This window comes from Oncorhynchus masou, chromosome 27, assembly GCF_036934945.1.
Source record: "Oncorhynchus masou masou isolate Uvic2021 chromosome 27, UVic_Omas_1.1, whole genome shotgun sequence".
NCBI classification, from domain to species: domain Eukaryota; kingdom Metazoa; phylum Chordata; class Actinopteri; order Salmoniformes; family Salmonidae; genus Oncorhynchus; species Oncorhynchus masou.
The window spans coordinates 50,318,779-50,341,993 of record NC_088238.1 but is presented as its reverse complement, the minus strand read 5'-3'; the positions used below and the strand labels follow the sequence as shown (position 1 = coordinate 50,341,993).

The 23,215-nt window shown below is 45.0% G+C and overlaps 1 protein-coding gene across 2 annotated transcripts in view; it reads right to left on the bottom strand.

Annotated features, from left to right (window-relative positions):
• Positions 1 to 23,215, bottom strand: part of LOC135516346 (protein phosphatase 3 catalytic subunit alpha) — a 158,641-nt gene that overhangs the window by 61,416 nt on the left and 74,010 nt on the right. For both annotated transcript variants that reach the window (XM_064940591.1, XM_064940592.1), the window contains exon 2: positions 11,553 to 11,753. In XM_064940591.1, the coding sequence (XP_064796663.1) occupies positions 11,553 to 11,753 (201 nt within the window). The remainder of the gene's footprint in view (positions 1 to 11,552; positions 11,754 to 23,215) is intronic.

Sequence of the window (23,215 nt, the reverse complement as noted above, 5' to 3'; positions counted from 1 at the left end):
GGGCAGAGGAGGGTGTCTGTGCCACAGTGTGTCGGGCGGCGGGCCTGTCTGCTGCGAGCTGCAGACTGTCGACGTGGCTGAATGGCGGCAGCAGCAGGGACGGGACACAGACCTACAGCCAGTGCTACAGTGGGTAGAGGTGCAGGTGAGGCCACCATGGGAAGAGGTGACAGCGCTCTCACTCGCGACCAAAGGGTTGTGGTCGAAGTTTGAGAGACTGCGGCTGGCTGATGGCGTGCTACAGCGGGCATGGAAGGAGTCAGCTACGGGAGAGGAGAGGTGGCAGGTGGTGGTCCCAAAAGCATTGCGGGAGGCTGTGCTCCAGAGTACTCATGGGGGTGGGGACTGGACACTTTGGGGTCACAAAAACACTGCGCCGTCTCCGTCAGGGCTTCTACTGGGGGCAGCACAAGAGGGATGTGGAGGACTTTTGTCGCCGCTGTGACAACTGCACAGCGAGAAAGGGCCCCCCAGGCCGCTCTCATGCTCAGCTCCAACAGTTCCCAGTGGGGGCTCCCATGGAGAGGGTGGGAGTGGATGTAGTTGGGCCGTTCCCCACCACAGACAGTGGAAACCGCTGGGTGCTCACGGCCAATGGACTATTTCACAAAATGGCCCGAGGCCTATGCTCTGCCTGACCAGGAGGCAGAGACCATCGTCGACGCCCTGACAGCGGGGATGTTCAGCAGGTTTGGAGCTGCAGAGTCCATCCACAGCGACCAAGGCAGAAACTTTGAGTCCCGTGTGTTCGCCACCATGTGTGAGAGGCTGGGTATGCACAAGACCTGCACTACTCCTCTCCATCCTCAAAGTGATGGCCTTGTGGAGCGCTTCAACAAAACGCTTGGACAGCAGCTGGCCATCGTCTCTTCCAAACACCAGCGTGACTGGGACAAGCACCTGCCTATGGTCCTCATGGCATGCCGCTCCGCTGTCCAAGACTCCACCTCCTGCACGCCTGCCCTCCTCATGCTGGGGAGAGAGATCCGCACCCCTGCGGAGATGGCGTTTGGTCGGCCCCTGGATAGCCCTCATGTTCCTCCGGGGCCGGAGTATGCCCGGAGACTCCAGGACCGCCTGGAGACAGCCCACACCTTCGCCAGAGAGCAGCTGGTGAATGCAGGTGTGAGGCAGAAAAGGAACTATGACGTGCACACCCGGGGAAGGCACTTTGTGGCTGGGGAGCTGGTCTGGGTCTACAGCCCCCTAAGGAAAAAAGGCAGATGCCCCAAGTTGGACAGTCACTGCGTGGGACCCTGCAGTGTCCTGGAGAGGGTAGGGGAGGTTGTGTACTGGGTGCAGCTTCCTCCCAGGGGGAGAAAGGTGGCACTGCACCGGGACAGGTTAGCCCCATACAGAGGGGCCTCTTTTCCCCAAACCCCAGGAACCCCCACAATTCCCCTCTCTGGCAATGACATTCTCCAGGCACCCACCCTCAGGTGCCGCAGACAAGGCTCCAGACAGGGGGGGAAACAGGGGGAGTGGGCTGTGTCACCGCGTGGTTCCCCAGAGCCACGGACTGTATTACCCGTTCCCGCTTCCCTGTCCCCCATATCCCTGCCTTCATCCCCTGGTTCCCAGGGGGGCACTCTGCGACCATCACGGCCACGCAGGCAAAGGAGACCTCCGGGTCGCTTCAGAGACTTTGTTTGTTCCCTCGGGGACGAGGGACTTTGTGGTGGGGGGGCTGTGTAGCGACCCGCACAGACAGCTGTGTGTTATGTCTTAGGCTAGGATGTGGTTGTGTTGTACTGACCAGTACCCGGTGTTCGCGGGGTCCGACATGTCAGTCAACCTGCTATCTGCCAATCACGGGAATGCCTGGAATGTTCTGATGCCGGGCATCCTGGTGGTTGGCGGAGTGGCGTGGAGGGGGGTTGGGCAGGGGGGTGAGCATTGGAAGTTAAGACCAGGTTCAGCCTTTATTCTCTCTCTCTTACGTCTGGGCTTCCCAAGAGAAGGTCACGATTGGCTTATGGGTTATCTGTTATCTTTTTGGCGTGTGCTACGGCCCAAACAGTAGCCTGTGTAAAGTTGGTTTAATAAACCGTCAATTCGCAAACTCAAGCCTCTGTCTGGACAATTGTTCCTTTATGATCTAGTCAGGTCATTACAGTATGCTAAATAAATAGTAACATAAATATACCGAACAAAAAATGTAAACAACATTTTCGAAGATTTTACTGAGTTACAACTCATATAAGGAAATCAGTCAATTGAAATAAATTCATTAGGCCCTAATCTATGGATTTCACATGTCTGAGAATACAGATACCTTAAATAGTCTGATGTGACCACTATTCGATTCCTGCAGCGCAAAGCATCTCCTTCGCATAGTGTTGATTGTGGCCTGTGGAATGTTTTCACACTTCAATGGTTGTGTGAAGTTGCTGGATATTAGCGGGAACTGGAACACGCTGTTGTACACGTCAATTCAACCGTCCCAAACATGCTCCATGGGTGACATGTCTGGTGAGTATGCAGGCCATGGAAGAACAGGGACATTTTTCAGCTTCAAGGAATTGTGTACAGATCCTTGCGACATTGGGCCGTACAATCATGCTGAACCATGAGGTGATTGCTACGGATGAACAGCACGACAATGGGCCGGATCTCGCCACGGTATCTCAAATTGCCATCGATAAAATGCAATTGTGTTCGTTGTCCGTAGCTTATGCCTGCATGCCCATACCATAACCACACTGCCACCATGGGGCACTCTGTTCACATCGTTGACATCAGCAAACCGCTCGCCCACATAACGCCATACGGTTGTGTTTGTGTGGCAGGTTTGACGTACTGCAGGTTGGACATACAGCCACATTCTCTAAAACTACGTTGGAGGCAGTTTATGTTAGAGAAATAAGCATTCAGTTATCTGGCAACTGCTCTGGTGGATATTGCTGCAGTCAGCATGCCAATTGCACACCCTCAACTTGACATCTGTGGCATTGTGTTATGTGACAAAATTTAATGTGCAAATGTTAGTGGCCTTTTATTGTCCCCAGCACAAGGTGCACCTGTGTAATGATCATGCTGTTTAATCAGCTTCTTTATATGCCACAACTGTCAGGTGGATGGATTATCTTAGCAAATGAGAAATGTTCACTAATAGGGATGTAAACAAATGTGTGCACAAAATGAGAGAAATAAGCTTTTTGTTCGCATGGAACACTTCTGGGATCTTTTATTTCAGCTCTTGAAACATGGGACCAACACTTTACATTATACTTTATATTTTTGTTCAGTGTAGATACGCTAGCCCAGGGCTGTCAAACTCAAACAGCACACGGACCATCTTAAAAAAACACAATGAATTCTCGGGCCAGACAAAAAAAATGTACAACTGCTACCCAAACTGGCTATTGTTTTATTAAGAAAATACGGCCCTTTATAATGTCCACTTACGTACATAGGATGCTGTATATATAATTTTTAATATATTAAAAAAGAGAAATAATATTTGTCCAACCTTTGCTACCATGCTTGCAGAGGTGCATCTGCTGCAACCCTTACTCATTCAAGGTTTTTTATTTATTTGTATTATTCTACATTGTAGAATAATTGTGAAGACATCAAAACTATGAAATAACTCATATGGAATCATGTAGTAACCAAAAGTGTTAAACAAATCAAAATATATTTTATATTTGAGATTCTTTGAAGTTGCCACCCTTTGCCTTGATGACAGCTTTGCACACTCTCGGCATTCTCTCAACCAGCTTCATGAGGTAGTCACCTAGAATGCATTGCAATTAACAGGTGTGCCTTGTAAAAAGTTAATTTGTGGAATTTCTTTCCTTCTTAATACGTTTGAGCCAGTTGTGTTGTGACAAGGAAGGGGGGTATACAGAAGATAGCCCTGTTTGGTAAAAGACCAAGTCAATATTACTGGAAAGAACAGCTCAAATAAGCACAGAGAAATGACTGTCCATCATTACTTTAAGACATGAAGGTCAGTCAATACGGAACAGTTCAAGAACTTTGAAAGTTTCTTCAAGTGCAGTCGCAAAAAAACATTGAGCGCTATGATGAAACTGGAACTCATGAGGAACGCCACAGGAATGGAAGACCCAGAGTTACCTCTGCTGCAGAGGATAAGTTCATTAGAGGTACCAGCCTCAGAAATTGCAACCCAAATAAATGCTTCAGAGTTCAAGTAACATATATCTCAACATCAACTGTTCAGAGGAGACTGTGATTCAGGCTTTCATGGTCGAATTTCTGCAATGAAACTGCTCCTAAAGGACACCAATAATAAGAAGAGACTTGCTTGGGCCAAGAAACACGAGCAATGGATATTAGACCGGTAGAAATGTATCCTTTGGTCTGGATTTCAAATTGGAGATTTTAGGTTCCAACCGCCGTGGCTTTGTGAGACGCTGTGTGGGTGAACGGATGATCTCCGCATGTGTAGTTCCCACCTTGAAGCATAGAGGAGGAGGTGTGATGATGTGGGAGTGCTTTGCTTGTGACACTGTCTATGATTTATTTAGAATTCAAGGCACACTTAACCAGCATGGCTACCACAGCATTCGGCAGTGATATCACTATATCACTGTTTTTCAACAGTACAATGACCCAACACAGGCTGTGTAAGGACTATTTTACCAAGGAGAGTGATGGATTGCCTCATCAGATGACCTGGCCTCCACAATCCCCCGACCTCAACCGAATTGAGATGGTTTGGGATGAGTCAGACTGCAGAGTGATGCAAAAGCAGCCAACAAGTGCTCAGAATGTGGAAACTCTTTCAAGACTGTTGGAAAAGCATTCCAGGTGAAGCTGGTTGAGAGAATGCCAAGAGTGTGCAAAGCTGTCATCAAGGCAAAGGCGTGGCTATTTGAAGAATCTCAAATATAAAATATATTTTGATTTTTTAACACTTTTTTTGCTTACTACATGATTCCATATGTGCTATCAGTTTTGATGTCTTCACTATTGTTTTTCAATGTAGAGAATAGTAAAAATAAAGAAAAACCCTTGAATGAGAAAGTGTTCTAAAACCTTTACTGCTCAATTGTTGCTGTAATAGGCCTAGATGTTTCTGTTTTACATGGTGTTTGTTGCAGGTTTTGTTTTTTGGTTATAAATGGTCAAGCTTTAAAAACCGACTGCAACATTTTAGTAGCCTAGCTCAGACTGTGGCATGTGTCTGTACACTTTCTCTCCGCTGTTACCGGGACACACGAAAGCAGCGCAATCGAAGTTGAATTTAACAATGTGAGCGCATCTGGCTGTACTTCGTTAAAGTAGCTGACTCAAATGTTGACTCATTTATACTTACTTTTGTGTCCTATTCGGCCCATGTGTTTGACACATGTGCGCTAGCCTATTAGCAACATTATGAGTGACTTGTGATCATTGCCCATGCTCGTTTGATTGTATTGACATTCCCAGCCTTAGTTATAGTCGTCCGTTTTGAAACTGAAACTGTGCATTCTGAATGGGTTGTGGCAGCAAACAATGTACCAGGCCAGCTGAGATTTAAAACCTAACAGCAATATTTTTGGACTATCAAGAAATGTATTGGTAGTCCAAAATGATGACCTGGCGGCAGGTAGCCTAGTGGTTAGAGCGTTGGACTAGTAACCGAAATGTTACAAGATCGAATCCCCAAGCTGACAAGGTAAAAATCTGTTAACGGCAGTTAACCCACCATTCCTAGGCCATCATTGAAAATAAGAATTTGTTCTTAACTGACTTGCCTAGTTAAATAAAGGTAAAAAAATAAATACATTGGTGAGTTATATGAATCATGCATTGAACTGCATCCATCTATTCTGCCAACAATGCCTTACTGTATGTAATTCATGGAATTTTGAGTAAAATATAACCCATTTTTAAAACCTCTTAAAAAGTTGGTTTTGAAGCATAAACTGGGAATTTTATGTTTTTGATATTATGATTGTCTGTTTCATATCTGGAATGTAGTTAAAACACTGTCAGTTCCACTTTAATGAGATGTACACCAAAACAGACACCATTTTGTTATACCACAACACCTAACACATAGCAGCCATTGCCCTTCGCTCCCTTATTATCTAATAAGTGAAAACCTCGCATGGCACTATGATTTGTGATTGTTGCAGAGACAGTGGAGACATTTTTTACAGTACATTGTGCAACACTCAGCCACAAAGGGACAGCAGCACAGCGTCTACAGATGTAGGATCTTAATTTGAACCAGTTTGCTTCTGCAGGAAAATAATCCTACAGTAACAGGAAATGTGAATTATAATGAGTGGACTTTTTATAGGGGTTGATACATTTTTAGGGCAAATCAAGTCTGACAGTATTAACTGGAAATTACAAACTTTAGATGCCTTTTTAAACCTCCAATACACTACAAGTTTGCACATCCTGTTGTGCAGGAAAGTTTTCAGCAACAAGAGTGGTCAAATTAAGATCTTACATCTGTAGGCACATTGCCATCATCACCTTAATAAGGCAATGGGTTTGAGTCACATGATATTATGGTTTCATTATATGCAAGAAAATCGGTTTGAGTCTAATTAAATTAGTTACATTTGTCACTTGCCCGAATACAAGAGTTGTAGACTTTACAGTGAAATGCTTACTTACGAGCCCTTTCCCAACAATGCAGAAATATAAAATAGTAACAAGGCTATATACAAGGAGTAACAGTACCGAGTCAATGTGCAGGGTTACGAGGTAGTTGAGATAATATGTACATGTAGGTCTGGGTAAAAGTGACTAGGCAATCAGGATAGGTAAACAGAGTAGCAGCATCATATGAAGAGTTAAAGTGTGTTTCTGTGAGTGGTGTCAATATCCATATGTGTGTGTGTTAGGTGTGTGTATGAAGTGTGTATGTTGGGAGAATCAGTGTAGTGTGTGTGCATAGAGCTGGTGCAAGAGAGTCAGTGCAAATAAAAGGGGTCAATGCAAATAGTCAGGGTGGCCATTTGATTAAATGTTCAGAAGTCTTATGGCTTGGGGGTAGAAAGAAGCTGTTCAGGAGCCTTTTGGTACCAGACTTGGCGCTCCAGTACTGATTGCCGCTTGGAAACAGAGGGAACAGTCTATGACTAGGGTGGCTGGAGTCTTTGACAATTTTTAGGGTCCTTCCTCTGACACCGCCTGGTACAGTAGTCCTGGATGGCAGGGAGCTCGGCCCCAGTGATGCACATGGCTGTACGCACTGTCCTCTGTAGCGCGGATAGTGATGTTGTGCATCAATATCCGCGATGTTGTGCACAATGTTTTTGGAATGTTATTCTAATGTTATATAAAAACCCTAGCTTATGTTCTGGGAATGTTCCCGGTTTGCTGGGATGGCAATGTAAGATCATGGGTTTGAGTCTCATGTAAGTAGCTGCGTCTACCAGCCCGTCAGCTGTACCCAAGCTAATGCCTTGGCTTTAGCTTAAGGGGCTAACACATCTTTGCTGTGCACCGGAGACCCAGATTCAAACCCAGTCAGTCACATTTCCATTAGCCAGGGCCAAATGGTAGAATAATAACTTCTGGTGTGGGGACTAGAGAGAAAGAGAATATCTGATGATGTGTTTTCTTGAAGGCTGCACAATAGTAGCCTTGTAAGTACCAGACTGATTACTGGTGAATGTAAGCTTGCGAGACTTCCAGATGGTTGTACGATGTTAGCACAATAGACTCGAAAACAATACATATAAAGGAGATGGATGAAGGCCATTTATCTTTGGACTCTTCCTGGAAATGCTCTATTGCCATTAGTGCCTAGGACTGGCCCTCTGCCTCTTATTAAATCAATATCAAAGAACCTCATTAAGAAGTCTAATTGGGGTATTACTGAGACACTTGACTTAAGGGAGTGAAAGAGAATAGGTTTGCATCTATACATATGTATCAGCACATCTCCTGACCTGTTCTTATCAGTGTTAGAAATCACCCAAAAAGGACAGGTCATGTAAAAATGAAATGATTCAACAAAAATAACCAACTTAAAAATCAACTAAGGTTTAGTGTATCTCCGAACAAATGTTTAGGAATCATATTGAAGTTCAATACATTTCAATGGCTCACACAATATGCTTTATGAAATATACCCTCCATTAATCTTCCTCAAGAGGGCCAAAACGTTGATCGTGTGTGTGTGTGTGTCAGAGTAATTGACCTTTTCAAGTCTGTATATACCAGAAGGGCATTTGAACACATAGTGACGCCTTGGTTGGTCAGACTGAACGAGTTTAATTGACTCTTGGCCCTGTGCTTGTTATAGTGTTCTGGTGTTCGGCAGCAGAGCCCACGCACGTCCCTGAAAGCCCGGCGGTATCTGAGGTACTCAGGGGATGTGGGAAAGGTAGAAGGTTGGGTAAGGGCTCCCCAGAGAGAGGGAGGGATAACATCCAATCAAACCTGCATTGCAGTATTTAGGCTACACCGTTATTTTCCCCATGATACTAACATCACAGTATGACTTTGGGTACTGTAAAATTCAGCGACCACACAACCCAGTATCACAGATTATTGTGAAACAGACACAAATTACTTATTGCAGGCTGTCACAGGATTGAAGACAGGTGCAGGAATACGTAATAGGCGGTTTTAATACTCCAAACAAAAATACAACATGCCATGAAATGCACAGGGAAGAAGCCCAAAACAAACAGGTATACAAAAACACAGGGATATAACTAGAGGTCAACCGATTAATCGCAATGGGTGATTAATTGGGGCCAATTTCAAGTTTTCATAAATCGGAAATCGGTATTTTTGGGCACTGATTATTATAATATACTTTTTTAAATAACACCTTTTATTTAACTTGGCAAGTCAGTTAAGAACACATTCTTATTTTCAATGACTGCCTAGGAACGGTGGGTTAACTGCCTTGTTCAGGAGCAGAACGACAGATTTTCACCTTGTCAGCTCAGGGGAGCCAATTTTGCAACCTCACAGTTAACTAGTCCAACGCAATAACGACCTGCCTCTCTCTCGTTGCACTCCACAAGGAGACTGCCTGTTACGCAAATGCAGTAAGCCAAGTTAAGTTGCTAGCTAGCATTAAACTTGTCTTATAAAAAACAATCAATCATAATCACTAGTTAACTACACATGGTTGATGATATTACTAGATATTATCTAGTGTGTCCTGCGTTGCATATAATCTGACTGAGCATACAAGCATCTGACTGAGCGGTGGTAGGCAGAAGCAGGAGCGTAAAGATTCATTCAAACAGCACTTTCGTGCGTTTTGCCAGCAGCTCTTCGTTGTGCGTCAAGCATTGCACTGTTTATGACAAGCCTATCAACTCCCGGTATGAGGCTGGTGTAACCGAAGTGAAATGGCTAGCTAGTTAGCACGCGCTAACTAGAGGGAATTAAGCTATACTGTTACACTGGCAATACTAAAGTGCCTATAAGAACATCCAATAGTCAAAGGTTAATGAAATACAAATTCTATAGAGGGAAATAGTCCTATAATAACTACAACCTAAAACTTCTTACCTGGGAATATTGAAGGATCATGTTAAAAGGAATCACCAGCTTTCATATGTTCTCATGTTCTGAGCAAGGAACTGAAACGTTAGCTTTCTTACATAGCACATATTGCACTTTTACTTTCTTCTCCAACACTTTGTTTTTGCATTATTTAAACCAAATTGAACATGTTTCATTATTTACTTGAGGCTAAATTGATTTTATTGATGTATTATATTAAGTTAAAATAAGTGTTAATTCAGTATTGTTGTAATTGTCATTATTAATTATTATTAAATCCTTCCAATAGAAATTTTAAACTATTTGGTTACAAATTGAACTTTAATTAAATGAGTTGACTCTTCACATGGGATGATTTCACGGAACAACAAAAGGGAATATTGAATGAACCATCACATCTTTCAAAAACATTTTCAGCATTCATCTGTAAAATGATAGTCTAGAAACTAAAGCTTTGGTTGTCTTCCTCTCAGGCTTCCATGTCTTCTCCTTGGACCTCCTCAATGTCCACCTCTTGAACATCAGACTCTGAGACCTCATCTTCACTGTCACTTTCCAACCTTATTGAGGATGGCTTGTTGTCAAGCTCAAAAAGCCTCAGATTTGCCCGGATGGCCACCAATTTTTCAACCCTTGTATTGGTCAGCCTGTTGTGTGCTTTGGTGTGTGTGTTCCCAAACAAGGACCAGTGGCGCTCTGAGGCGACTGATGTTGGTGGGATTTGGAGGATGATGCAGGCAACAGGGGAAAGAGCCTCAGATCTACAAAGTCCCTTCCACCAGGTGGCTGATGAGATATGTTGGCACGACTGCCATATTGTATCTCCATCCAGAAGCCCTTGCTTGGAAGTGTACTTCACCAGACTGCCAAGAACCTTGCCCTCATCCAGACCAAGGTGGCAAGACACGGTAGTGATGACACCATAGGCCTTGTTGATCTCTGCACCAGACAGGATGCTCTTGCCAGCGTACTTGGGGTCCAACATGTCTGCTGCGGTGTGTATGGGCTTCAGGCCGAAGTCTCCACGCTTTTTGATTTGATTTTGATTTGATTTGATTTGCAGAGGGTTTGAATTCCATTGAATTGGGAATAGTTTAACCAAAATTGCCTTGTGTATCCCACAAAAAAAGGTTCACTGTTATAAGCTAACTTTTAATGAATTTAAGCTAAATTCCCCAAATTCCAGGGCTCAACCTCCCATGAAAAATTTCTGGAAAAATTCCGGAAATCTACCAAAACGTTTCTGACCCTTTGCAACCCCACCCGTAATAACAATACATGGGGCGAGACCCGTAATAACAAATGCACAACAATACACGGGACGAGACCCATAATAACAAGTGAACGATACACGCAGCACGAAAGCCGAAATAACAAGGCACAGGTACTCACTGACCAACGGACATGGGAACAATAACAGACAAGACAATGGTGAACAGAGGGCACATATATACAATTACTAATCAGGGGAATTGGAATCAGGTGGAGGTAATGAGCCAGTTCAGTGATTCCTAGAGGGGTGATGTAGACCCCCGGTACTGCTGCTCAGTACCGGGGGAATCCGTGACACAGGCACACAAAAAAGTAATTGTATACAGTGCACTTCAATCACAGATACAGACTGATGTTACTTAAGACAGAAATGATAGGAGGGATGTTGGTCGGGGAGGATGGGTGGGCTTGTGACGCAAAGGTCTAGTAAAACAAACGTTGCATGTTTGAATCACATCATGGACAACTTTAGCATTTTAGCAACTTTGCAACTACTTACTACGTTTTAACTATTAAGCAGCATGTTAGCTAACACTAACCCTAAACCTTTAAATGCTTAGCTAGCATGTTAGCTAACGCTAACCCTAAACTTTTAAATACTTAGCTAGCATGTAACCTAACCTTAACCCTAACGTTAGCCACCTAGATAACCTAGCTAACATTAGCTACAAAGAAATTGGAATTCGTAAGAAAACTGTAAATTACGTTATGAAGAAAATTATGTAATACTTTTAGAATAACACGTGAGCAGGCAGTAGGGGGGGGGGGTATGTGTGTGTGTCTGTGTGCACATGTGTCTACTGTATATCCATGTGTGCGCTTTACTCACTAACCTGTCACGGGTGCCTCTATGTCCAGCAGGTTCTTCTCAGCCCTCAAGATGGCCGCTCCCTCTCCGATGAGTCTGAGGGCTACGCTCTCCTCCACGCGGCCCTCCTTGGTCAGGTGGCCTTTGAGCACGTCCACTTTGGGCTTCCCATCACTGTCAAACACCTCTTTGGCTGTGAGCCGGTGACTTGGCGGGAAAGGGACAGCTGGAGAAGAAAAAAGAGGAGAACAGTTAGTTACAACAAACCCACAGGTACAAAAGACCTTGCATGGAAAAGAGTGAGGACGGGTGCAATGGTGGACACCCTATGATCCCAAAAGGGGCGAAGAGGATTGAGTCAAATAAGTCACAGGTACAGTTGTATCACTGAATAAGGTCCTCCTGTGTTTTAGATTAATTCTGTGTGAAAATTTAACAAAAATGCATTTGAAATTAGTGTATTTTCATGACATTTTGTGCAAGGAAATCTCTTTTGGAGGAAAGATGTTTGTCACATATCTGGGCAGGTGTCAAGGGAAACATAACACCTCTCATCACATGCAACAAAACATATTGGTGCTCACAACTAAATGTGTGAATAAATCTATTTTACAATTTATTCAAATAGTAAACACACTTTGATGTCAAGAGGAAAATAACTTAAGACAGTAAAATGTCTCCCTTCAAAATAATGTAAGAGTGCTTTCAGCAATTTATCCAACTGAAAACCAACTGCCGGTGTAAAATACACAAATTAGTACTTTGAAATGACAAAAATGATCAAAGCAAACATTTGGTAGCCTGTACCTAGCAGTTATTGTGTGTTACTGCTGCCTGCCGCCTACACATAATCCTATCAAAAGCTCACTTTCCCGGCTTAAATGGGGAGCATCTTAATTATTGACTAATTACAGTCACCCACAACAATACCCTTCATTTGAGGAAAGCAGAAACAAGGAATTCTATGAAAACACATTTTGACATGGCTTAACAGCTGTACAGTACAAAGTAGGTACACCACCCTGATAGTCAATTGCAAATTAGCCACCAAAATATGAAGTGGATTCACTAACTCGGCATTTTCACACCATCAGAAAATAGGAAATCGTGTTGTCTAAAGAGAGATTAAGGTGCTGTGCAAGTAGGGGTGAGGGAGATCCCACAGACGGGGCAATGATTTCCCTAAGGTGACATCATCTGTAATCAGACCTCTAGCTCACCTCTATGTCACACTGTAATGAATGAAAGAATAGAAAAAGGTAATTCATTATCGGGCTTAATTCTATATACCAGGTGTGCTACCTAAGACTGCACAGATCTATTGGGTAGCATCCATGTTCTCAACCCCTCTCCTGAAGTGTGCACTTGAACACTTCCTGTTGTGTTGGAAACTCCCTCCAGCCTATACTTACACCAGTCTAATGCTTTAAAATCAATGACAGGAAGTGTGCAAGTGCACACTTTGGGAGAAGTGTGGGCGAATTGGGAAGCAACCTTAGACTCCTCTTTCAGTAGTCTCTCTCGACAGACATTCATAGACTCCTCTTTCAGTAGTCTCTCTCGACAGACATTCATATGATACAAGAAAGCAGAGCAAGATTCCCAATATGGCTCACAAAATTAGCCTTCTCTTTCACTACCGCTGCTCATTCAGCTTTAATCCAGACAGCTGTCATGGACACTGACTGAAACAATTGACAAGCCAGTCAGACAAACTATTCCTACCCCACACCTTCAGTTCAGTAGCCTACATCCCTGCACAGTCAAGACTCATCTGTGTGGGTGTGCGTCAAACCCCAGCCAGTGCCTCAGATAGGGTTACCAGAGGCCCCCGGCTGGGCCACTTCTAAGCACCTGCTGTGCAACTCTAGCCCTGGGCTTAAAGTGATAGTCTGTCTACATGCAGCTTCCTGTCTGTCATGTTGAGCTGTTGTACACAGGCTCCTCCGTCCCACCCTCCTGTCTGTCATGAACTGTTGAACACAGGAGGCCGGAGCGAAGGAGACTGTCTTCAACAGTTCAACATGACAGACAGGAGCCTGGGGTGGAGGAGCCTGTGTACAACAGCTCAACATGACAGACAAGAGGCCGGAGCGAAGGAGCCTGTCTGTCATGTTGAGCTGTTGTACACAGGCTCCTCCTCCCCAGGCTCCTGTCTGTCATGTTGAACTGTTGAACACAGGCTCCTTCGCTCCGGCCTCCTGTCTGTCATGTTGAGCTGTTGTACACTGGCTCCTCATAACTTTACAGAGTGGGAAGGTATGCTGCTTCCTGTGAACGGTCTGTGTGTGTGTACTCGCGTTCATGCATGTGTGTACTCATCAATGCAACTGTACAGTGATTGTTGGATAGTTGTAATCTTACAGGCATCTATATACCAGGTGTGCTACCTAAGACTGCCAGATCTCTTGGGCAGCGTCCAGCGTCCTTCTCCTCAAGTGTGCACTCGGAACACTTCCCATCGTGGTGGAAACTCCCTCCAGCCAACACTTACACCAGTCCAATGCTTTAAAATCAATGCTCCCTTGTAAACAGATTTGAAGTTACACTTACAGTGGGGAGAACAAGTATTTGATACACTGCCGATTTTGCAGGTTTTCCTACTTACAAAGCATGTAGGTCTGTTATTTGTATAATAGGTACACTTCAACTGTGACAGACAGAATCTAAAACAAAAATCCAGAAAATCACATTGTATGATTTTTTTAAAGTAATTAATTTGCAATTTATTGCATGGCATAAGTATTTGATCACCTCCCAACCAGTAAGAATTCCGGCTCTCACAGACTTGTTAGTTTTTCTTTAAGAATCACTCCTGTTCTCCACTCATTACCTGTTTGAACTGCACCGGTTTGAACTCGTTACCTGTATAAAAGACACTTGTCTACACACTCAATCAAACAGACTCAAACCTCTCCACAATGGCCAAGACCAGAGAGCCGTGTAAGGACAGGGATAAAATTGTAGACCTGCACAAGGCTGGGATGGGCTACAGGACAATTGTTAGGGTTTTCTGTATGCGAAGGAGATTCGGACCAAAATGCGGCGTGTAGATTACGATTCATGTTATAGACCAAAACACACTAAACACAAACACTACAAAACAATGAACGTAACGGAAACCGAAATAGCCTATACTTGTGTAAACTAACACAGAAAAAGGACACTAAGGACAATCACCCACGAAACACTCAAAGAATATGGCTGCCTAAATATGGTTCCCAATCAGAGACAACGATAAACACCTGCCTCTGATTGAGAACCACTTCAGACAGCCATAGTCTTATCTAGAACACCCCACTAAGCTACAATCCCAATACAAAGCACACCACATACAAAAACCCATGCCACACCCTGGCCTGACCAAATAAATCAAGACAAACACAAAATACTTCGACCAGGACGTGACAACAATAGGCAAGCAGCTTGGTGAGAAGGCAACAACTGTTGGCGCAATTATTAGAAAATGGAAGAAGTTCAAGATGACGGTCACTCACTCTCGGTCTGGGGCTCCATGCAAGATCTCACCTCGTGGGGCATCAATGATCATGAGGAAGGTGAGGGATCAGCCCAGAACTACACGGCAGGACCTGGTCAATGACCAGAAGAGAGCTGGGACCACAGTCTCAAAGAAAACCATTAGTAACACACTACGCCGTCATGGATTAAAATCCTGCAGCGCACGCAAGGTCCCACTGCTCAAGCCAGCGCATGTCCAGGCCCGTCTGAAGTTTTTCAATGACTATCTGGATGATCCACAGGAGGAATGGAGAAGATCATGTGGTCTGATGAGACAAAAATAGAGCTTTTTGGTCTAAACTCCACTCGCTGTGTTTGGAGGAAGAAGGATGAGTACAACCCCAAGAACACCATCCCAACCGTAAAGCATGGAGGTGGAAACATCATTCTATGGGGATGCTTTTCTGCGAAGGGGACAGGATGAATGCACTCTATTGAGGGGAGGATGGATGGGGCCATGTATCGCAAGATCTTGGCCAACAACCTCCTTCCCTCAGTAAGAGCATTGAAGATGGGTCATGGCTGGGTCTTCCAGCATGACAACGACCCAAAACACACAGCCAGGGCAACTAAGGAGTGGCTCCGTAAGAAGCATCTCAAGGTCCTGGAGTGGCCTAGCCAGTCTCCAGACCTGAACTCAATAGAAAATCTTCTTTGGAGGGAGCTGAAAGTCCGTATTGCCCAGTGACAGCCCCGAAACCTGAAGGATCTGGAGAAGGTCTGTATGGAGGAGTGGGCCAAAATCCCTAGTGCAGTGTGTGCAAACCTGGTCAAGAACTACACGAAACGTAGAATCTCAAATATATTTTTACTTGCACTTTTTTGCTTACTACATGATTCCATGTGTTTTTAGTCGTTTTAATATCTTCCCTATTATTCTACAATGTAGAAAACAGTAAAAAGAAAGAAAAACTCTTGAATGAGTAGGTGTCCAAACTTTTGATTGGTTCTGTAAATCAAGTGCTCCTAGTATTTAATTCCATGCCTATAGAATGATGAGGTAAAGGGCATTCAGTATTGTTGGATAATCCTGGCTGCAAGTGAAGCTCTCAGGTTTCTGATGTCAAGTTGCTTAGCAGGCTATTGAACCATGTGTTAAGGATATGAGTGAATAGAAGAGAGTTAGCAGAGTCAGTTGCACAACTGAATGCATTCAACCCAAACGTGTCTTCCGCAATTAACGCAACCTCTCTGAATCAGAGGGGTTTGGTTAAATCAACGCCCTGGGAGCAGTTGTGGTAGGGGGTTAACTGCCTTGCTCAAGGGCAAAATGGCAGGTTTTTCCACCTTGCGATTCGATACTGCGATTTGATGTTCCATACATGTTGCTCACCATATGTCTGCTGCAGAGAGACAAGAGAAAGCATGAGAAAATGAGTTTTGATCAGTCATGGAAATTAAAGTGCTGAAAACACGTTGGCTCACTATTAAAAAAGATTAAGGTCAAGCTATTGGATGAAAAATACCGAAGTTTTGGTGTAGGTACAGCTGACTAGCTGCCTAACGCTGCCTAGCAAAAAAAATGGGAACACTTAAACAACACAATGTAACTCCAAGTCAATCACACTTCTGTGAAATCAAACTGTCCACTTAGGAAGCAACAATGATTGACAATAAATTTCACATGCTGTTGTGCAAATGGAATAGACAACAGGTGGAAATTATAGGCAATTAGCAAGACACCCCCAATAAAGGAGTGGTTCTGCAGGTAGTGACCACAGACCACTTCTCAGTTCCTATGCTTCCTGGCTGATGTTTTGGTCACTTTTTAATGCTGGCGGTGCTTTCATTCTAGTGCTAGCATGAGACGGAGTCTACAACCCACACAAGTGGCTCAGGTAGTGCAGCTCATCCAGGATGGTACATCAATGCGAGTTGTGGCAAGAAGGTTTGCTGTGTCTGTCAGCGTAGTGTCCAGAGTATGGAGGCGCTACCAGGAGACAGGCCAGTACATCAGGAGATGTGGAGGAGGCCGTAGGAGGGCAACAAACCAGCAGCAGGACCACTACCTCTGCCTTTGTGCAAGGAGGAGCAGAAGGAGCACTGCCAGAGCCCTGCAAAATGACCTCCAGCAGGCCACAAATGTGCTTGTGTCTGCTCAAACAGTCAGAAACAGACTCCACGAGGGTGGTATGAGGGCCCGACGTCCACAGGTGGGGGTTGTGCTTACAGCCCAACACCGTGCAGGACGTTTGGCATTTGCCAGAGAATACCAAGATTGGCAAATTCTCCACTGGCGCCCTGTGCTCTTCACAGATGAATGCAGGTTCACACTGAGCACGTGACAGACGTGACAGAGTCTGGAGACGCTGTGGAGAACGTTCAGCTGCCTGCAACATCCTCCAGCATGACCGGTTAGGCGGTGGGTCAGTCATGGTGTGGGGTGGCATTTCTTTGGGGGCCCGCACAGCCCTCCATGTGCTCGCCAGAGGTAGCCTGACTGCCATTAGGTACCGAGATGAGATCCTCAGACCCCTTGTGAGACCATATGCTGGTGCGGTTGGCCCTGGGTTCCTCCCAATGCAAGACAATGCTAGACCTCATGTGGCTGGAGTGTGTCAGCAGCTCCTGCAAGAAGAAGGCATTGATGCTATGGACCGGCCCGCCCGTTCCCCAGACCTGAATCCAATTGAGCACATCTGGGACATCATGTCTCGCTCCATCCACCAACGCCACGTTGCACCACAGACTGTCCAGGAGTTGGCGGATGCTTTAGTCCAGGTATGGGAGGAGATCCCTCAGGAGACCATCTGCCACCTCATGAGGCGCATGCCCAGGCGTTGTAGGGAGTTCATACAGGCACGTGGAGGCCACACACACTACTGAGCCTCATTTTGACTTGTTTTAAGGACATTACATCAAAGTTGGATCAGCCTGTAGTGTGGTTTTCCACTTTAATTTTGAGTGTGACTCCAAATCCAAACCTCCATGGGTTTATAAATTTGATTTCCATTGATCATTTGTGTGATTTTGTTGTCAGCACATTCAACTATGTAAAGAAAAAAGTATTTAATAAGAATATTTCATTCATTCAGATCTAGGATGTGTTATTTTAGTGATCCCTTTATTTTTTGGAGCAGTGTATATAAATATATATACAGTGGAGCAAAAAAGTATTTAGTCAGCCACCAATTGTGCAAGTTCTCCCACTTAACAAGATGAGAGATGTCACGCCCTGGTCTATGTTTGTTATGTTGTCTTCATTTGTTGGGTCGGGCCAGGGTGTGACATGGGTTTATTTGTAGTGTGTTTTGTCTTGGGGTTGTGTGGGGTGTATAGATTAGTCTATGGCTGCCTGAGGCGGTTCTCAATCAGAGTCAGGTGATTATCATTGTCTCTGATTGGGAACCATATCTAGGTAGCCTGGATTTCACTGTGTGTTTGTGGGTGATTGTTCCTGTCTCTGTGTTTGTTGCACCAGTCAGGGCTGTTTCGGTTTTCAACGTTTGTTGTTTTGTATTGTTCGTGTTTCGTCATAATTAAAAATGTATCGAACGAACCACGTTGCATTTTGGTCCGATCCTTATTCCACCTCTTCGTCAGAGAAGGAGGTAGAAGAAAGCCGTTACAGAATCACCCACCACAAACGGACCAAGCAACGTGTCAACGGGCAGGAGCCACAGGAGAAGCAACAAAGGCAGCAACAGCGATCACAGGACTTCTGGACTTGGGAGGAGAATTGTTCGGAGAAGGACCCTGGGTTCAGCCTGGAGAATATCGCCGCCCCAAAGAAGAACTGGAGGCGGAGAGAGCTGAGAGGCGCTGGTATGAGGAGGCAGCGCGGCGACGCGGATGGAAGACAAGAGTCAGCCCCAAAAATTTCTTGGGGGGGGGGGGCCTCAGGGAGAATGTGGCAGAGTCAGGAGTCAGACCTGAGCTCCCGCCTGTTTAGCGCTGCCGGAGCCTTCCTCCTCTCCTGCGCTGCCGGAGCCTCCCGCCTGTTTAACGCTGCCAGAGCCTTCCGCCTCTACAGCGTTGCTGGAGTCTCCTGCCCGTTTAGCGCAGCCAGAGCTGCCAGTCTGCATGGAGCGGCCAGTCTGCATGGAGCAGCCAGAACGGCCAGTCTGCATGGAGCGGCCAGTCTGCATGGAGCAGCCAGAGCTGCCAGTCTGCATGGAGCTGCCAGTCTGCAAGAAGCCGCCAGAGCCGTCAGTCTAGCAGGATCTGCCAGTCAGCCAGACTCTTCCAGATCCGCCAGACTCTTCCAGATCCGCCAGACTCTTCCAGATCCGCCAGTCAGCCAGAATCTTCCAGATCCGCCAGTCAGCCAGAATCTGCCGGATTCAACTGCCTGGCTGGGCTTCCTCTCAGTGCTGGGCTTCCTCTCAGTGCTGGGCTTCCCCTCTGTCCCGAGCTGCCCCTCTGTCCCGAGCTGCCCCTCTGTCCCGAGCTGCCCCTCTGTCCCGAGCTGCCCCGAGCTGCCCCTCTGTCCCGAGCTGCCCCTCTGTCCAGTGGGGTTCTGGGTGAGGACTACTAGGCCATGGTCGGCGGCGAGGGTGGACAATCCTAGGACGCGAGGAGGGGGGACTAAGACATTCATAGAGTGGGTTCCACGTCCCGAGCCGGAGCCGCCGCGGACAGGCGCCCACCCGGACCCTCCCTATTGTTTTTGATGTGCGTCTGGGAGTCCGCACCTTAGGGGGGTTCTGTCACACTCTGGTCTATGTTTGTTATGTTGTCTTCATTTGTTGGGTCGGGCCAGGGTGTGACATGGGTTTATTTGTAGTGCGTTTCGTCTTGGGGTTATGTGGGGTGTATAGATTAGTCTATGGCTGCCTGAGGCGGTTCTCAGAGTCAGGTGATTAGCGTTGTCTCTGATTGGGAACCATATTTAGGTAGCCTGGGTTTCACTGTGTGTTTGTGGGTGATTGTTCCTGTCTCTGTGTTTGTTGCACCAGTCAGGGCTGTTTCGGTTTTCGACGTTTGTTGTTTTGTATTGTTCGTGTTTCGTCATAATTAAAAATGTATCGAAAGAACGACGTTGCATTTTGGTCCGATCCTTATTCCACCTCTTCGTCAGAGAAGGAGGTAGAATAAAGCCGTTACAAGAGAGGCCAGAAAATCACATTGTAGGATTTTTAATGAATTTATTTGCAAATTATGGTGGAAAGTAAGTATTTGGACAATAACAAAAGTTTCTCAATACTTTGTTATATACCCTTTGTTGGTTGGCAATGACAGAGGTCAAACGTTTTCTGTAAGTCTTCACAAGGATTTCACACACTGTTGCTGGTATTTTAGCCCATTCCTCCATGCAGATCTCCTCTAGAGCAGTGATGTTTTGGGGCTGTTGCTGGGCAACACAGACTTTCAACTCCCTCCAAAGATTTTCTATGGGGTTGAGATCTGGAGACTGGCTAGGTCAATCCAGGACCTTGAAATGCTTCTTACGAAGCCACTCCTTCGTTGCCCGGGTGGTGTGTTTGGGATCATTGTCATGCTGAAAGACCCAGCCACGTTTCATCTTCAATGCCCTTGCTGATGGAAGGAGGTTTTCACTCAAAATATCACAATACATTCATTCTTTCCTTTACACAGATCAGTCGTCCTGGTCCTTTTGCAGAAAAACAGCCCCAAAGCATGATGTTTCCACCCCCATGCTTCACAGTAGGTATGGTGTTCTTTGGATGCAACTCAGCATTCTTTGTCCTCCAAACACAACGAGTTGAGTTTTTACCAAAAAGTTATATTTTGGTTTCATCTGACCATATGACATTCTCCCTATCTTCTTCTGAATTATCCAAATGCTCTCTAGCAAACTTCACACGGGCCTGGACATGTACTGGCTTAAGCAGGGGGACACGTCTGGCACTGCAGGATTTGAGTCCCTGGCGGCGTAGTGTGTTACTGATGGTAGGCTTTGTTACTTTGGTCCCAGCTCTCTGCAGGTCATTCACTAGGCCCCCCGTGTGGTTCTGGGATTTTTGCTCACCATTCGTGTGATCATTTTGACCCCACAGGGTGAGATCTTGCGTGGAGCCCCAGATCGAGGGAGATTATCAGTGGTCTTGTATGTCTTCCATTTCCTAATAATTGCTCCCACAGTTGATTTCTTCAAACCAAGCTGCTTACCTATTGCAGATTCAGTCTTCCCAGCCTGATGCAGGTCTACAATTTTGTTTCTGGTGTCCTTTGACAGCTCTTTGGTCTTGGCCATAGTGGAGTTTGGAGTGTGACTGTTTGAGGTTGTGGACAGGTGTCTTTTATACTGATAACAAGTTCAAACAGGTGCCATTAATACAGGTAACGAGTGGAGGACAGAGGAGCCTCTTAAAGAAGAAGTTACAGGTCTGTGAGAGCCAGAAATCTTGCTTGTTTGTAGGTGACCAAATACTTATTTTCCACCATAATTTGCAAATAAATTCATTAAAAATCCTACAATGTGATTTCCTGGATTTAAATTTTTTTTTTTTCTCATTTTGTCTGTCATAGTTGAAGTGTACCTATGATGAAAATTACAGGCCTCTCATCTTTTTAAGTGGAAGAACTTGCACAATTGGTGGCTGACTAAATACTTTCCCCCCCCCCCACTGTATATACACACACACAAATCAATACTTGGGGTCAAATATCAATATAATATTATCCCAAAATAATATTGCGTTATGTAACTGTATGGACCCCCCCCAATGATGACCCCCCCCAATCATTGGCAACTGATTTAATGTTGGCCTAACTAACTGCTTTTGACATACTTTATGATGCTTGACATTGAAGTCTCTGTCTTTTATGTATTGTCGATTTCTAATTATCAATCCTGTCCTTTCTTAATCCACCCTCGATAGTTGATTCAGAAGTTTTTCAAAATCCAATTAATTAGTGCATATTTCAATTTCGAAGACTGTCATTCGGAATGACACACACTCCTGTGTTCCAGCACTTCAGAACTGTGAGAGTACAGCAGACTGAGTTGGTCGAGCCTGCCTACCTGGTTGCCTGCTTGCCCGCCTGCTTGCCCGCCTGCCTGTACGCCTGCTTGCATGGTTGCCTGGCTGATTACTAAGTATGACTCAAAACTGGGCTCCATTAGCTGATAGCTTTAATTCATTTCATCATTACTCAGCCCCCCGCCATGTAACTAGGCGATTGCTGCTCTGCCAGCTAGTCTAGAAGGAGCGAAATTGGTCTGCATTCATGAGAAATCTGAACATGCCCTTTCAACACGACTTAAAGGGGAATATCAATGAAAATTGATCATTTGATATTGTACATTAGGTACAGTAATTCATTAATTCAGTGAGGGACCATCAGGGATCACACCTCATTTCTCCAGCACCAATCAGCCCACCAAACTTGTCTTGCCCCGGCCTTTTTTAACCCTCACGTTTAAGTAAAATAGACCAACCCCAGGATTCAGCCCCCTGTTCACGAGCAGTCAGCTTTCAAGACAATAATCTACTGGACCAAGAGACTAGCCTGTTGCTCTGGAGGACAATGCTGTTGTTGCCGTCAAATCTCATTTGCCTAACTTTAAGTGCTATGAGTATCTTTTCTCGTGATGGATATTTCTCCCATCACAATGCAGTGGGACTGTGGGAGTAGAAAATGGCATTTGGCAATCATTGAAAAAGTAGGTGCTTTAATTGGTAAAAAGACCAATAACAGTTTAAACTCAGGAAAGCAACAGGCATGCTTAAGAGCCACTGCTCCAATCAGAGCCATTTCCACCATTAGATAGAAACGCTATCCATCTCCCGCTTGCGTAGCAAATTAATACTATGCATTATTCAAACGACACCCCCTCATGTATTTTGAATGCATTATCTATCTCCCCCCTCATGCATTATTTGAGGCACTCCAGGGAACAGTAACTAATTCCTTTCCACGGATTAAAAGTATCATTCAAAAGGCTGATTACAGGAAGCCATGTAAGTTACACTGGGGGTCGGCACTTTTCACATTGTGTAACAATCACTTCAGCTCTAAGGTAGGAGTTTAATGACGTTGCAGAATAATGATTAATCAGAAGACGGGATAGAAGACTGGCGGATCACTGGTGCATAAATTGTGATGCATGACACTTGGGGTACATCTCAATAGTCTGAAGTCATGTGAAGGATACCGGACAGATTTCAGCAAATTGAAATTGCAATGCATTATTATATTGCAGCACATAAGAGTAATTTACATTTTTGGCCAATAAAAAAAAATCAAAGCGGCAAGATTTCT